The sequence below is a fragment of the Schistocerca piceifrons genome, chromosome 1 (assembly GCF_021461385.2).
Source record: "Schistocerca piceifrons isolate TAMUIC-IGC-003096 chromosome 1, iqSchPice1.1, whole genome shotgun sequence".
Lineage (NCBI taxonomy): Eukaryota > Metazoa > Arthropoda > Insecta > Orthoptera > Acrididae > Schistocerca > Schistocerca piceifrons.
The window spans coordinates 881,497,520-881,514,540 of record NC_060138.1 but is presented as its reverse complement, the minus strand read 5'-3'; the positions used below and the strand labels follow the sequence as shown (position 1 = coordinate 881,514,540).

At 45.0% G+C, this 17,021-nt stretch overlaps 1 protein-coding gene and 1 non-coding gene across 2 annotated transcripts in view; both read left to right on the top strand.

The window, feature by feature from the left end:
* Positions 1-17,021, top strand: part of LOC124792633 — a 367,209-nt gene that overhangs the window by 311,937 nt on the left and 38,251 nt on the right. The window contains exon 3 of the mRNA XM_047257955.1: positions 8,051-8,328. Within this exon, the coding sequence (XP_047113911.1) occupies positions 8,051-8,328 (278 nt within the window). The remainder of the gene's footprint in view (positions 1-8,050; positions 8,329-17,021) is intronic.
* Trnat-ugu lies at positions 15,389-15,463 on the top strand. The gene has a single exon. It is a non-coding gene; the product is annotated as a tRNA-Thr (tRNA).

The following is a 17,021-nucleotide window of genomic DNA, read 5'->3' as shown; positions in this document are numbered from 1 at the left end:
GGTCATAAGCACGTTCGAGGTCCAAGGAGAGGAAGATTGCGGAGCGACGGGAATTAAGCTGTTCGGAAAGGAGATGAGTGAGGTGAAGGAGAAGGTCGTCAGAAGAGAAGGACGGCCAAAAGCCACACTGGGTAACGGGAAGGAGGCGGTGCTGGCGGAGATGCTGGTGGATGCGGTGGGTGAGGATAGATTCCAGGGCCTTGCTGAAGACCAAGGTAAGGCTGATGGGATGGGAGGAGGAGACGGCGGACGGCAGTTTACCTGGTTTAAGGAACATCAGGATACGGGAGGTTTTCCACAGGTCGGGGTAATAACTGGTGACAGGACTACATTGTATAGACTGGCCAGGGTGGAGAGGAAAGAGACAGGAGCTTCACGAAGGTGACGGTAGGTGACACGATCGTGACCAGGAGCGTTGTTGCGTTTCATGCGGAGTGTAGCAGTGAGATCCCGTGTAGTGATAGGGGCATTGAGTTCCGTGTGCGCAATGTTGTCCAAGTACTGGAAACCAGGTGCTAGGGAAGGGACAGAGGTGTCAGTTCGATCGCAGACATCCGGGAAGAGGGAGTAATCGAACTGGGGATCATCGGGGATGGAAAAGACATCCGAGAGGTAAGAGGCAAAGTGACTGGTCTTACTAAGGGTGTCAGGGAAGGGGTGATCATCATAGAGAAGAGGATAGTAGGGGGAGGGTTTAGTTCCGGTAAGGCGACGGAAGGCTGACCAGAACTTGGACGAGTTTATAGGTAGGGTAGCATTTAAATGGGTGCATGTCTGTCACCAGTCCCGGCGATTCTTAGCTGCGAGCAAATTTCAAATGTGTCGCTGGAGTGCCGGTGGCGTCAGAGTGTGTCCGGGTCATGCGTGTGGAGGAAGGCATGGTAGAGACAGCGTGATTCACGGAGGAGGAGGATGGCCTGTAGGGGTAAGGTAGGACGGTGGGGGTGGATGGCGACAGTAGGGACGTGGGCCTCCACGGCCTCAGACAAGGTCTGCTGGAGAAAGGAGGCGGCATGGGTTACATCGTCAGGGTGGTGGTAGGTGAAGGGGTGGCTATCGATCTGGGTGGAGAGGGTATCCCGGTAGGCATTCCAGTTGGCACGGGAATAGTCATGGACGTACTTTGGCGGAGGGTCATTACGAGGGTCGGGGCGGGGGCGACGACCGTCTGAAACGGTGAGGAGGACAGGGAGATGGTCGCTACCAATAGGCTCCAGGACATCCACCGTTATGCGGCCAAGGAGGTTAGGAGAGGAAAGGATAACATCGGGAGTGGAGTTGGATTCGGGACGGGTGTGCTGGGGGATGGGGATGAGGTCGCCTTGAAGGGAGGAGAGAAACCGATGCCACCGCCGTAACTGGGCGGCGGAACGACTATGGTTGTTGAGGTCGGCGGCGATCACGTAGGAGGAGAAGGTACGGTCAATGTGGGAGAGGAAGTCGAAGGGAATAGGGACGTTAGGGCGGACATAGATGGTGGCGCAGGTGACGGTAAGGCCGGGGAAGAAGAGACTAAGGATCAGGTGTTCGTTGGGGTCGGGAAGGAGAGGTTGGAGCCGAACTGGGATCTGGCGGTGGTTACCAATGGCAGCTCCGCCACGCGCAATCGGGAGGGGATTATCGGAGCGGTGAAGGAGGTAGGGCGAGAGTACAGGTGAACCAGAGCCCCGCTAAAGAGGTTCGTTACGTGTCGGCTGTATGGCGATAGAATATCCATCGCTGTACGTTAATACACACGAGTACGACGATGGGTTAGTCGAGATGTGCTATAAAATTCTTTCCTCCCTGATTCGATTCTGTACCTCCTAATTAGTAACACGATCTGCTTATCCAATCTTCTGTAACATCACATTTCAAAAGCTTCTATTCTCTTTTTGTCTGAATTGTTTATCGCTCACATTTCACTTCCGTACACGGCTACATGCCAGACAAATACATACAGATAACTCTTCCTAACACTTAAATGTACAATCTTGATCATCTTGAGCTACAGAACTGACTCTTGTCAATAGGAAATAGGAGCCGCCGCAGCTTTGTTGGTACACATTTATAATGTCGAGACCTGTTTCGTTCAAAAGAACACCGCCGGATACGCTGCCAACAACCTTCATAAGAAATCCTCACAGAGTTGTGCCAGACTCTACACAGCATGCCGTGTTGCTTCCACTCGCAGCTCGCCGTTCTTCTACCAGGAGGTATTCGTACGATGTTCTAGAGTGTGCTATTCATAAGCCACATGCTTGCGTAAAAGAGGGCATATTTGTGGCGACAGCTAGGCAGGGCTCTAAGGATAGAGGTAGACCTTAAAAAAGAGAAAACAAAAAGTAGTTGGTCAATGGGTAATTGCCAGACTAAAGATCTAAAGGTCTATCGTTCGATCACCGCCCCCCCCCCCCCCCTGCTCCCCCCCCCCCCCCCCGGGACTGGTATCACGCGTAATAGTAAAGCAATGTGCTGTAAAAATCAACTTTCGGGTTGAAGACAGTTTTACCTTACTCACTTGACGTCATACTTTACTTTTCTGTAATTCTTAGACAAAAATTTGTACTCCATACTAAATCAGCTGATTTCGGCCTCTGTTACTATTTTCAAAATATGATTATTGATATTTTTTTAACCACGAGCGAAATATTTATCTGCTTCCCTTACGTACCCAGATCGTTCGGGTATAATTCCCGGCTGCACGGCCGGCCAGAGTGGCCGAGCGTTTCTAGGCGCTACAGTCTGGAGCCGCGCGACCGCTACGGTCGCAGGTTCGAAGCCTACCTCGGGTATGGATGTGTGTGATGTCCTTAGGTTAGGTAGGTTTAAGTAGTTCTAAGTTCTAGGGGACTGATGACCGTAGAAGTTAAGTCCCATAGTGCTCAGAGCCATTTGAACCCGGCTGCACGTTGTACATAAAATAATTTGGAGGTGGTCTTCATTTTTGTGACTCTATAGACTATTTTTCGGTGAGTTTTGTTACTTGAGTATAAATGAGGAGGTACAAAAAAGGAAAGTGTTTCCTGGCCGAGGTGACGATGTGCGCAGTCAGAGAAGTGCTCACGTCGACAACAGACGAAGCAAGCACGTCCGCCGTTTGTCAGCCTGCTGCGCTTGCAACGTGCGCAGTCAGCCTGTGGTCTGCGGGCAGGAAGCGGTAGCGGCAGCGGTCTCCCTCAGCTGCCGCAGCTGCAGACGCGACATGGTCGAAGTGCAGAGTGAATCATGTGAGGCAGCATCAACAGGGTAAAGATTAAAAAGAGAAACACAGGCCGCCGTCACGTGGACGGATTCTTTTGTTCTCCTGGAGTGAAATCGGTTGTCTGCAGCTAGACCTCGGAGTGAAAAAGTAATATCATATTCATTGAAAACAATTACTACGAAGGGCAATATTTGCTACATTCCCATCTACAACCTTTCCCGGAAAATTTTCTACGCAAACCCTGTTTTTATTTGCGGTTTCGACCCTTCACAGTGTCATCATCAGTACACTACAATTAAAAACGCGAAACAAACGCTATTAATTGGAATAAAATTGAATTTTCGTAACTTACAGCCACGTGCAACAGAATTCTTACGTTATAGATTATACTGCCCTTAATTATAAATAAAAACAACAATTACATTCAACTAGTACTTTGAAATGAGCGAGGACAAATTTTAGGTCTTGAAACATAATGCTCTGTGCGATAAATGAAAATATTGTGCATGTTAGCCGGATTATAATTGAAAATCTAAAAATAAAATTTTCGTGTTCATCGTCAGTCTTACACTTTTAAGATAGTTGCTTGTGATGAAATTGGTTTCTCGGCGACTCATTACAAGATTTTGAACTGGCACATAGTTTAAATGCGAACTACCCTGGTGAGCGTAGAAATAACGTCAGCTATCCACTAGTATCGGTGGTGGTGGAGGTGGTGGTGGTGGTGGTGGTGGTGGTGAAGAATATGATGGCACTTTCTTCTGACGCCACGCCTAGGTCGTTCCCAGGCAGACTGATAATTTGTCTCGACTTGTTCGAAATGAAGCATGCGAAACTACTGCAGAATTAAAATCAACTACTGAATATTATGTCGGTACTTGGAGGAAGAGCCATATTAAAAACTTAATTACGCAGTATTAGTGGTTCAAATGGTCCAAATGGCTCTAAGCACTATGGGACTCAACATCTGACGCCATCGGACCGCTATACTTAGAACTACTTAAACCTAACTAACCTAAGGACATCACACACATCCATGCCCGAGGCAGGATTCGAACCTGCGACGGTAGCAGCACCGCGGTTATGGACTGAAGTGCCTAGAACCGCTCGGCCACAGCGGCCGGCACAGTATTAATGTTCCACAGTAATTTTAATACTTCGTTATCAATCCCTCATTAAAACCGTCATTTCAAATAGCTTCAAGGTATATCCATATTTGAAGGTTCTATGTACATTCTTAAGTAACACGTAAGGCACATAGCAAAAAGTGTGGCATATTTCTGGTAAAGTAAGAGATAAAACGTAGCAAGATTGTGAAATCGTGTAGTATTAACTGCGTAAATATTCTAAACCTGAAGACCGAGGGATAAAATGACTCTGTCTTCTTTCCACGGAGAATCATTGTAGAACTCCGACGATCTACTATACAAATGTTACTGCCTCTGTTGCAAAGTTATTACAGCAATCTAAGCAAAAACCAAAAAAGAAGTGATTGGTTGCAGTGGCAGCCACGTAGACACCACAGTTGCACACAGAAATACTTTGGTTACGGGTTCATACGGAAATAGACTGTCACGAGAGAAGGTAACGATGCCTTATTAACCAAGGTCTTCTGGCAATCACGACAAATAAATATGTAACGCAGTGTGCGCAAATCACAATATGTGTTAGTGGTCTGAGGGGATGAAAGAACACATTAATCTTTCGTCCAGGACTGTCGTACGTTTGACAAAGCTGGTACGGCGTCTGCATCCACGACTGATTCTTCCTCATAGACTGTGGTCCTCCTTTTTTTGTTATAATCAAGGATTTGCTTCCTACAGTCTAATACCGGAAAACGAGCCTTAGACCGTTCTGGTATTTTTACAGGGAAAAGAGACGAAGCTGGAAAAGAATATGGTGTTTCAATAGTATTTCCAGTTTTTAGGCATTGGTACAAAAAAGTTCTAAGCTACGTATAGAAGATGTCTTTTAATTAAATTTTTCGGATTACCATCTGAGTGACAGTTTATTCCTATTGCGATATTTTGATGTTTTGTACCGTCATCATGACGAAACCTTGCATTATGACGAAGCTAATACTGTGATGATCACACGAGAAGATTTTGGTAGTGAAGTTCGGCGAGAAAATTGGTAGGTGCGTAAAGCACTACAGGTAAATTTAGTTGTCTTGACGTCAATAAAAATAAGAGGTTAAATAATGGCTTTCAGCTGATGGACGACCACCTTCAGGTGATATCTCCTATTGCAACGGGTGCCGAAAAGTAAATAGTGAGACGTAACCAATAACAGGTGCGTGGGAAATAGAAAGTTGTCAAGGCACTCAAATTGTGCCCAATTACCATCATGATAGACAGCCACCACAAGAGTCCTATGGTAGGTGTCTATCACACCGGTAATAGTTTGGGCATATTTTGAGCGCCTTGACAATTTTCAGTCTGCTATGCCCCTGTTATTAGTTGCGTCTCACAACGGGCTTTATGATATAGTCACATATTTATCTTAGTTAAATAATCTTACATCACATTTACACTGAAATAATTCCTTTTGTTTTATTTCTAAATGTTAACACTTTCATCTCTGGAAGTGGAGATACTCCGCAGATGCACTAGTTTAAATTCTTTGGCCAAACAAAATTTCACTGCACCACATATTTATCTTTGTACCTTATAATGGCGCAACAACCGAAAACGGGTCCGTATAACAAGTAATAAATATCGTTTATATTGGTATCGATATCGGAATATGCGAGTAAGACGCAAAAAGCAAGTTTAGCTATTTCATAATTTATTCTAGCAGCCTGAAAAAAGTCATAGTTCGTTTATTGTAAGTGCCAATTAGAAAAAAGTCATAGGCTATCAAGCAGTTTCAGCCGAAATCGTCATTCACAAGTGAAGTTAAGTTTCATTATTCCGTTACAAGAAGCCTTTGTGCAACTTGTAAGATCTGTCATAATCAGTTAAGCAGACAAGCAGTGCTTAGTAATTCACTACCAGGAAAGTGTTCACACCCGAATCTTGAAAGAAACGAATCCCATGTATAAAACAGCTTCGAACGTTTAGGTACTTTACAATTGAGTTAGTAGGTTAAATATTTGACCTCAAGCACCTAAGAGAGAATAGTGAGATTTTTCCTAAGTATGGAATTGTGCACCATATATTGCGTTCTTGAGGTGGTGGGTCAAGAACGGGGTAAGGAAGAGAGTACACCTGCTGTTTCTGCTTTATGTGCATTGTGAGTCATATTTTTTTATCTTAGTTATATAATATTTCATCGCATTTACACTAAAGTAATCCCTCTTGTTTTATTCATAAATATAATATTAACTTTTTTCATCTCTAGAAATGGAGATACTCTGTAGATTCACTAATTTAAAATATTTGAGCCAACAAAATTTCACTCCACCACATGCTTGCCTTTATACACTACTGGCCATTAAAACTGTTACACCAAAAAGAAATTCAGATGATAAACGGGTATTCATTGGACAAATATATTATACTAGAACTGACATGTGATTACATTTTCACGCCCTTTGGGTGCATAGATCCTGAGAAATCAGTACCCAGAACAACCACCTCTGGCCGTAATAACTGCCTTGGACGCCTCGTCATTGAGTCAAACAGAGCTTGGATGGCGGGTACAGGTACAGCTGCCCATGCAGCTTCAAAACGATACCACAGTTAATCAAGAGTAGTGACTGGCGTATTGTGACGAGCCAGTTGCTCGGCCACCATTGACCAGACGTTTTCAGTTGGTGAGAGATCTGGAGAATATGCTGGCCAGGGAAGCAGTCGAACATTTTCTGTATCCAGAAAGGCCAGTACAGGACCTGCAACATGCGGTCGTGCATTATCCAGCTGAAATTTAGGGTTTGGCAGGGCTCGAATGAAGGGTAGAGCCACGGGTCGTAACACATCTGAAATGTAACGTCCACTGTTCAAAGTGCCGTCAATAATGCGAACAAGAGGTGACCGAGACGTGTAACCAATGGCACCCCATACCATCACGCCGGGTGGTACGCCAGTATGGCGATGACAAATACACGCTTACCGCGATGTCGCCAAACACGGATGTGACCATCATGATGCTGTAAACAGAACCTTGATTCATCCGAAAAAATTACGTTTTGCCATTCGTGCAACCAGGTTCGTCGTTGAGTACACCATCGCAGGCGCTCCTGTCTGTGGTGCAGCGTCAAGGGTAACCGCAGCCATGGTCTCCGAGCTGATAGTCCATGCTGCTGCAAACGTCGTCGCACCGTTCGTGCAGATGGTTGTGGTCTTGCAAACGTCCCCATCTGTTGACTCAGGGATCGAGACGTGGCTGCACGATCCGTTACAGCCATGCGGATAAGATGTCTGTCATCTCAACTGCTAGTGATATGAAGTCGTTGGAATCCAGCACGGCGTTCCTTATTACCCTCCTGAACCCACCGATTCCATATTCTGCTAACAGTCATTGGATCTCGACCAGCCCGAGCAGCAGTGTCGCGATACGATAAACCGCAATCGCGATAGGCTACAATCCGACCTTTATCAAAATCGGAAACGTGATGGTACGCATTTCTCCTCCTTACACGATGCATCAGGCCACGCCGGTCAACTGCTGTTTGCGTATCACAGCATCTTCTTCCTGTCGGCTAAGTTTCGCGTCGGTAGCACGTAGTCTTCGTGATGTAGCAATTTTAATGGCCAGTAGTGTACCTGATGATGGCGTAACTGCCGAAAACTGATTCGTGTAGCAAATAATAAATACTGTAGAATATTGCGCCATTGTTGTGTGGGTTTCATTTATAAGGCATAAAATGTTCTACCAGGAATCAATGAAATAAACGATACTAATAAAAGCGCCGCTGTGTTGCAGGCAGAAGGCAACAAAGCAAGCAACCTCAGCAGCAGCAGCAGCGAGGAAGACAGTAGCAGTAGCAGCAGCAGCAGCAGCAGCAGTGGCAGTAGCGGAGGACGAAGCCGTCGCGAGATCTCGTCCGCCTCCGAATCCGGAGTGCCGGTGATCGATGAGAGCTACGGCGCTCCCCTGCCCAGGGCGCACAACGCCACCTCGCTTCGGCTCTACGAGACGCTGGTCGGCGGAGGCGGGCCCACGCTGCCCCCGACAGACAGCCCCATCAAGAAGCACCACAGGTAGGCGCACGGGCCTTCAGCACCGTGCACACGAGGCACGAGTCAGCACGGCGCAAGCCCCAGAAGAAACGGGACCGGCCCTAGAGTAGGCCTCGTCGCACCCTCTGACTTGACTGTGCCTTGTAGGCAACTCGACTACAGAATTTTTACACACGTACGTGTTTGGTGGGCTGTTTCCGTCTGTTTAAAATACAAATTAAATAGCAATGTAACCAGCCACTAAAATTTCACTTTTTTTAAAACCTTCGACGCGTTCCGGAGTCTTCGTGTCATCATCAGCTGGTAGTTACAGTATTTAGCTCAGATACATTGCTCCTCGGAAACCAACGATGTCAAAATACCGATTTTTTTTTAGTTGCATAATGCCTTTGGTGAACTAGTGAGAAGCAATAGCCCATAAAATTTCGCGCATGCAGCAGCGCAAATAAGATTTCTTCCACTGATATTTAGGCCGCGTATCGACCGGCCATCTTCAGAGTAAGGTGTAAGTCTTGCGACTTACTCCGAAGATGGCCGGGCGATACGCTGCCGAAATGTCAATGGAAGACATTTTATTTGCGTGACTGCGTGCCGAAGTTTAATGGACTATTCATTACGCGCCGAAAAGTTGAAAATGCACAGTGAGAAGCAATGTTTTGGAACAGGTGGCATCTTCATTGTGTTGTTTACAACTTTACCTCAGATCAAAAAGTGTTCAAATGTATGTGAATTCCTAAGGGACCAAACTGCTTATGTCATCGGTCCCTAGACTGACGCCGGCCGGGGTGGTTCAAATGGTTCAAATGGCTCTGAGCACTACGGGACTTAACATCTGAGGTCATCAGTCCCCTAGAACTTAGAACTACTTAAACCTAACCAACCTAAGGACATCACAAACATTTATGCCCGAGGCAGGATTCGAACCTGCGACCGTAGCGGTCGCGCGATTCCAGACTGAAGCGCCTAGAACCACTCGGTCACACCGGCCGGCGGTAACAACACGAGGCAAGGCTATATCTAACCAAACTTTCGGCTGAAGAAAGCATGATCTTAGTCGAGACATCTCTCTCTGCTCCTTAAAAAACATTCGTGTTGGTGACCAATTCTGTGGAGCTATATCTGCCAAGGGTTTTAAGTGCATTAAAAAATACCTGCCACTACCAACGTTTTCCCTTGACTGAATATTTTGAGTGATGGAATATGGCATTTGATAGTGCAGCGTTGTCTACTATGATGACGAATTCTTGTTGCCTTAATATGTAGACCATCGACGTATTATGAGTGAATTAGCCTGTCACTGATACTGATTTAAGTCTCTAAAAATGGGGACGACGCCTTTTGCGTAAGTGAGGTGAGGCCGCAGCGGAACGGCCACGTGGGCGTCTGGTTACAACCTAATTCTGCCACAACGGGCGCCTTCTGAGTGACCGGAGATCTCGCCCGCTGTTTTCAGACATCGAGGCTAACCGGGTATCCAGCGCACCGACGGCCAGGGACGCCGCCGATTACGGGGCTGTTTGCAGCGTTCGCCCCCAAGTATGAAGAAAGCGGCCTCCCAAGTGACGAGCAGGCATTTAACGTCTTGTCTGCAGTTGCAACACCATCAACATGCTCCTGATACTTCACGATAGTATTCTGGCCTCCTTCAGTCTTTGTTAAACAACACGGAAACACTGCAAGAGCGGTATGATTAGGCCTCTTATCCTATTGCGTTTATGAGTCAGGTTACAAAAGCTCGACAATTGATGTGTAATCAGTGCGACCTCAGAATAAAGCGACATAAACATTTAGAAGCCGTCTGCTGAACCAAATCTAGAATTTCATACTGTATCTACTGGATCCCTAATGGCGTATCCTTTACGTCATCTGACTTACGTTAAACTTGTCCATACGAGGGACATAGGCATACGAGGAAAACTCACTCTTCCTCTCTCACCACCTGCCTGCTGGGGCCATTACCAACAAGTACTACTTGCCACTAGCTTTCCGTCCGATTCTGAAAAGATCCCTCATCCCACCAATATTGCAATCCTCACGAACCTTTAATCACTGTTTCAACAACCTTTGCGTACCAACAGTTGTTCTCGACAGTCATGTACAAGGGGGTTATCGTGCATCCAGTAAATAAAACTACTTCTTTCCTAACACTCTCGCCACCAGAAAGTGCATCAATCCATTTTCTTTGCCGATGTTGTACCTGCGGTGTTTCTTGTCGCAGATGCTAGAGAGACACCAACACCTTCCCGCTAGATTATATTAACCATCCTGCTTCTCTGTACAAAGTTACTGGGATATGAAAAATAGTTTTTTAATTCTTGTCATTCTCTTGGTGGAGGGGCTATTCATGTAAAGTGAGGGACTTTTTTCCAAATACCAAGCGAACTAGAAATGGGACAGAGGAAGTCTCAGTCGGCAATATTTCGAAGGGAATATCCAGTTCCAAAATCTGCTTACAAGGAACGGAAAACTTATGAAAACTTTGCCAGAACCTGGCGTGGGTACCATTTTCATTTTAATTATGAGACGACAAGTACCACACAATAAATATCAAATTATTGTGTGTGTGAAAGTGTACGTGAAGAGTACCATGTCCCTTCAGAAAAATCCGTTTTACTTATCTGTACGATACTAAAGGTTTCTGTATTGCGTCTGCAAAGTACCTCCACTAGGGGATGCTAAGCCAGTCGCAGTGAAGGGTAACATGAGCCAGAGTTCGACCGACCTTCCTCTCCACCCCCCACCCCCATTGTCGTCCAAGAAGACCATACATCACTTATGCCACATTTCTCAACCCCCAACCTCTTTTCCTTTGGCGTGCATCATCGTACGTTTGAAACTTTCGCGTATCCCTATATCTAACTTTTTTCCTAGATGCAAACAAGCAAACACATGAAGTACATACAATATATTTTTTAATTAAATGGAACGAATATGAGATGTAAATTTTACGAATTTATTGCGTTAGATGCTTGAATAGGAACAAATCTGTTATGGTCTAGATACTTTATCTGCGCAAGATCGGAAGAAGCTAAATTGTAAACGTAAGAAAGACGAGTTTAATTCATATAAGTTTCAATTTAAGGCTAGAAAAATACGATCTTCTCTCTCAGAATATAGTGAGAAAGAAATCACCAGGCACTCCATTATGCTGCGCGAATGTCAATTTGCAAGTCATTCTCTCTTACGTATTACTGAACTCGCTGCTGTACCGCAAGATAGAGGAATGAAAAACAATTCGCTATATTGTGCCGTGCTGACTTCCTTGATTGCCATCTTCAGCATATTGTAGTCAAAATATAAATCGAGGTCGCCGACAAGCTGAAAAACACAGAATATGGCCCGCTAAAATGCTTCTGTGTCTTCTTCTTCCTGCCTTTATTACGATTTTTTAGAGGCTCGCAATTGACAGGTTTCTGCTCGTCCTTAGTGTGGCATTTATTTTGAGTACAGATAAGCCCTTTACCAATCTGTATTTGCAGTTTGGGTCTGTGCCGTAGATCTTTCGAGAAAATGTCAGGATAAAATCGTTACAAGAGTTTCGGATTAATATGTAATGATCAATGTCTTTAATGCAGTTGTTACACAGGGCAGAATAATGGTTATAGAATAGATAAATCACAAGTGTGAACTGTCACTGGCCGCTGTTGCGTCTGATTGGCCAGCAACGTAATCGCTGTGCGCCGTTTTTTCATTTCCTTTTCGACGCTGCCGGAGGTCGTCGCATTGAGTGGGCACTGTGCTTCTAGGATTTTTGGATTCCTACAACAAGGATGAAAGCTGAAGCTTTTTGGATTCAGCTCGACGCTATTTTCCTCTGGCTTGCGTTTTCTATAATTCTGTTCACATGTAAGAGTCATATTGGAGGACATCTTTCATTATTTTGTAATTTTCAATTTAATACCGAATTTCACTTAGATTCCGGAGAATATTTATATTGTCTCACTTTATTTCCTAGTATTTTTTGCAAGCTCTTCATAACGACACTCTAATCCATGTCCTAGCTACAATCGTTTACAAGCTACACCAATTTATATGATTAGAAAAGGATAATTTGCAACAATCACGTGTACGCATTTACTCAGACAAACCAAGTACTGCGGTATAGCCACGTACATACACGATCAGTCCATTGTGGGCTAAGCATTTTTTACGTATTGTTAATCTCTTAGTTATTAGCGATTCAAATCTGACAATATTTTGTCTCACAAGAAAATTAAACCGAGCGAATGAAAGTTTACACGTCAACATCGGTATAGTCATAGGAATTCTGTACTGCATACTGTCGTAACAAATCAACGCTTTTCATTGCCTGTAGCGGAGTTACTTTCCTCACTCTATCCGCATCATTTAGCCGTTCAAATCCCATGTCATAGGCATCGCTATTTAGTCATTCGCAGATTCTTTCGTCATCTACGTTTTCTCAACCAGAAATTTGTATGCTAAACGAAGATACTCGTACTGATTATAGCAAGATATTTTATGCTCCTTTTTTTACTTGTTAAAAATCACCAAATTGCGCATGAATAATCCGCAAGCCGGATGATCCGCACACAGACAATCGAGTTTGCTGTATTTTAATAAAAGTGAAAAGTCTCATAAAAATCGCAGAGAGGTTGATCAGTGAACCAGGCCATCCGCCCATCGAGAAGCACTGGGCTAAGGATGGGGCCCTTAATGGCTCTGAGCACTATGGGACTTAACATCTGAGGTCATCAGTCCCCTAGAACTTAGAACTACTTAAACCTAACTAACCTAAGGACATCACACACATCCATGCCCGAGGCAGGATTCGAACCTGCGACCGTAGCGGTCGCGCGGTTCCAGACTGAAGCGCCTAGAACCGCTCGGCCACACCAGCCGGCTAATGGGGCCCTTAGTTCCGGGACTTTGATAGTGTAGGAGCGTAGCTTTGAGTAAATGCGCACCAGGCGGCGTCAGCGATCAGCGAGACCTCGGCGACCACCCCACGACGTGACGCCGGCTCGGTAACCCACTTGGACAGCTTGCGAAGCTCAGAGACGGCGCTCCATAGCCCTGTCTGCACCGCCCTGGCCATACATAGCGCACAGCCCGCCACCACGAGCGTGACTCAGCCTGCTCGCAGCACAACCCGTCCTCGACCTGACGCTTTCTCACAGCAGCACACACACACACACACACACACACACACACACACACACACACGCACGCACATCTACATATTTCAACGATTTCCCTGAGGTTTCTACCGAGTGAATACCCACTATTTGCTATGTAGGAAATGCTCGTACTCCGTGTTGAGTTTACCTCAACATCTGAACTTCATTTAGAGCTTCTAGTTTTCTGCTGGACACAGCTCTCAGCATGAGAAGTGTCTTGTCGACATGTCAGTAGGCGAAAGAACGACAGACTGCGGCGAATTCATGTCACACTACCTCTTGCTACCATTACTAGTCACGTTAATTCATAAGAACGTCTACAGCTTCATTCCGCACAGTGATTTCTTATACCTCTGTCACTTCCTGCTTCCATGTGCCAATCGCGAATGGTGCTGCTCGTAAACTCTGTACGAGTTCAAATTACTCTTAACCTTCTTGGTACTTTCGCTAGATATGAGAGCATTTTGATTAGTAATCAAAAAGTTCTCGGTCTCAGGTTCGAAACCCACCACAGCTTAAATTTTGAATAAAAATCATAAGCAATGGCGGCCGAAGACTTCCGGCATAATAAGTTAGCCTCATTCAGCCAACGGGCCTGTCAAAAAGGGCGGAGGAGCGGGTGGAGGTTCAGGGAACTCTCCTCTCTTGCCCTTGGGGTTGGAAACTGCCCCTAAAGACGGAAGAATCAGAAATTATCAAGATGCAGAAGGCAATGAAAACCCCTATATTAAAGACACATAATGCGTATCAACAGGGCATGTAGCCTGTAACAGAAAAACTGTCAAGGGGGAAGTGACCATGAGAAAAAGATTGAATAACCAATGAAAGGATAACGTTCAAAGAGTTGGGTAGCTGTAGATGTAAAAATTGTAGAGCAAGAGAGGTATTGGTATTCTCCCAGCAAATAATTGAGGACGTAGGTCGCAAATGCTACTACTAGTTGAAGAGGATCGCACACGAAAAGAGTTCGTGGCGGACCGCAACAAACTAGGCGAAGACTGATGACAAAAAAAGGGGGGAGGACAAGGTGTGTTCAGGAAGTAATGCAACACATTTTCTTTTCTCGGCGATTTTCGGTTGAAAAAAATGCGGAATTTGTTGTGGGACATCGTGGAATATTTCCGCTTCAGCCCATATAGTTTCTTGAAGTTCCAATAGGTGGCGACGCTATACATACCCTTCCAAATGGTGTGTCTAACGAAGGTGTGTTACTAGCAGACAGCTGTCATTGTGTTTCTTTTGGCGGAAAACTAGAGCATCACAGATATGCATAGGCGCTTGCAGTATGTCTATGGAGACCTGGCAGTGAACAAAAGCACGGTGAGTCGTTGGCCGAGGGGTCTGTCATCATCGCAATAAGGTCGTACAAACCTCTTCAATCTTTCACATGTCGGCCGGCTGCACTCAACTGTACTCCTGCAATGTTGGAACGTGCGAACACTCTCATTACATGAATATGAAGGTGGTATCTGCTCTTTTGGACATGTTCGAAGAATGAAATGATAATTAAATCAAGACCTTAAGCTGTCGACAGGCGTTGATATACATCAACGGCGACAGTTGAAAATGTTTGCCCCGACCTGGACTCGAACCCGGGATATCCTGCATACATGGCAGACGCTCTATCCATCTGAGCCACCGAGGGCACAGAGGATAGTGCGACGGCAGGAATATAGCCCTCGCACGCTCCCCGTGAGACCCACATTCCCCACTTAATGTCCACACATTACATTCGTAGTGTCCCAGCCCATTATACTCATTACTCGCGGCAAACAATCTTACCGACTCCCGTAAGAGGTCGGGCAATGCGTGTGCATCCAGCACAGAAGAAGAAGGTCAATGGACGGTTAGCCTTAACTGTATGCAGATGGTATCTGTTCTTTCGGACATGTCTCACGGGGAACGTGCAAGGGATAAATCCCTGCAGTCACACTATCCTCTGTACACTCGGTGGCTCAGATGGATAGAGCGTCTGCCATGTAAGCAGGAGATCCCGGGTTCGAGTCCCGGTCGGGGCAGACATATTCAACTGTCCCCGTTGCTGTATATCAACGCCTGTCAACATCTTAAGGTCTTGATTTAATTATCATTTCACTCTCATTAGAGGTGATCAACGGATCACATTCCAACTCCTGTGACGAAGCTTGCTGCTCTTCTTTCAGTCCTCTCTGTTTCTTCTATCAATCCTACCTGGTAAGGATCACAGGCTAAGGACCAATACAAACATTGGTCGAGCTAGAGTTTTGTAATCTACCTCCTACGTGGGTAAATTACGGTTACTGACGATTCTTCCAATGAATCTCAGCCACAGGGTGTTTGTCTTTCCTACGATGAGTTAGGTATTGTAGTACCACTTTAAATCGCTCCGCTAGCCTATCCCCAGATATTTAATGGGAGGCAATTTAATTGTTCGGCAATCGTGTAATTAAACAATACTAAAATTACTAAAAACATTTCACAAAATTTTGTCACCGAATATTGAAACCAAAATAGACGAAATGTTGATCACCCCAAAAAATTACACCGATACTTCTGGAAAACCGATCTATGACCGCATTGTGAACTAGCCCACATTACTGAATCCATCATGCCGTCTTCGCTCTAGATCCTTTACTTTGTGTTTCAGATTTTCAAACTGGTGACGGCTGACTGTGGAACCACAACTAGAAAGGAAAATATAACCCACTTTCATATTTTCATTTCACTTCTGAAGTTTCTGTTCTTTGTGTCATTCTCCCATGTTTTATTCTTCTTCTTCCCCTTCTTCTTTTTTTTCCTACTCTTCTTGCAGATAGTTTTCAGCAAAAAACCGCAACTGTTTAGTGGAACATGTGTTGAAATATGCCTTCGTGTTGACAGGGAACCCGGTTCTGAGTTGGCGTCTTCCTCGCTTGTCGCTAATATTCCAGCACCAAAGCTCGACTCGGTGGATTCAGTTAATTTCCATTATTGCATGTTCTGCTGTTCTACTGAATCACGTTTACGGAACGCAAACTACACGTCTTGTACTCTAGGTGTCAGAACAGCTTCATTCTGCTTAATTTTTCGGTAGCATACCGTTCAGTAGCGTGTAGTCATTGAGAAATTAAGACCTTGCTCATACTAGACTACTTACGGAACTATCGATCGATACTCCGAACAATATATTTTGCCTAATTAAGATAGTATATTTGGAAAGCATTACAACTATGCTGTCTGTTTATTCCGGAAAGGTCTAATCTACTTAGGCGAGATGCTATCTCAGATGGTCCCATATTCAGTATGACTACTCCCTAAATATCTCCATGTTAATTGATATCCCCTTCAGATTTGGAGGGGGATTCGACCAAAAATAATATGCATCGCGCCTAGTTCTCGTAAATTTGTATGAATCTAAAGAATAAAAAAATCACGCAGAGAGGAGTGAATATCCTGCCGTGACAGGCACGTAGCAGTGAATACGAAAGAACTGTGTGGTTTTAGGGCAAGTATAACAACGTTACTAATTGTTCTGTTTAGGATAAAGTCAAATATATATGACTGAGTCATTTTTGAAATATCGTGTTGTGTTCGTTAAGGACACTGAAAATTTCCTGG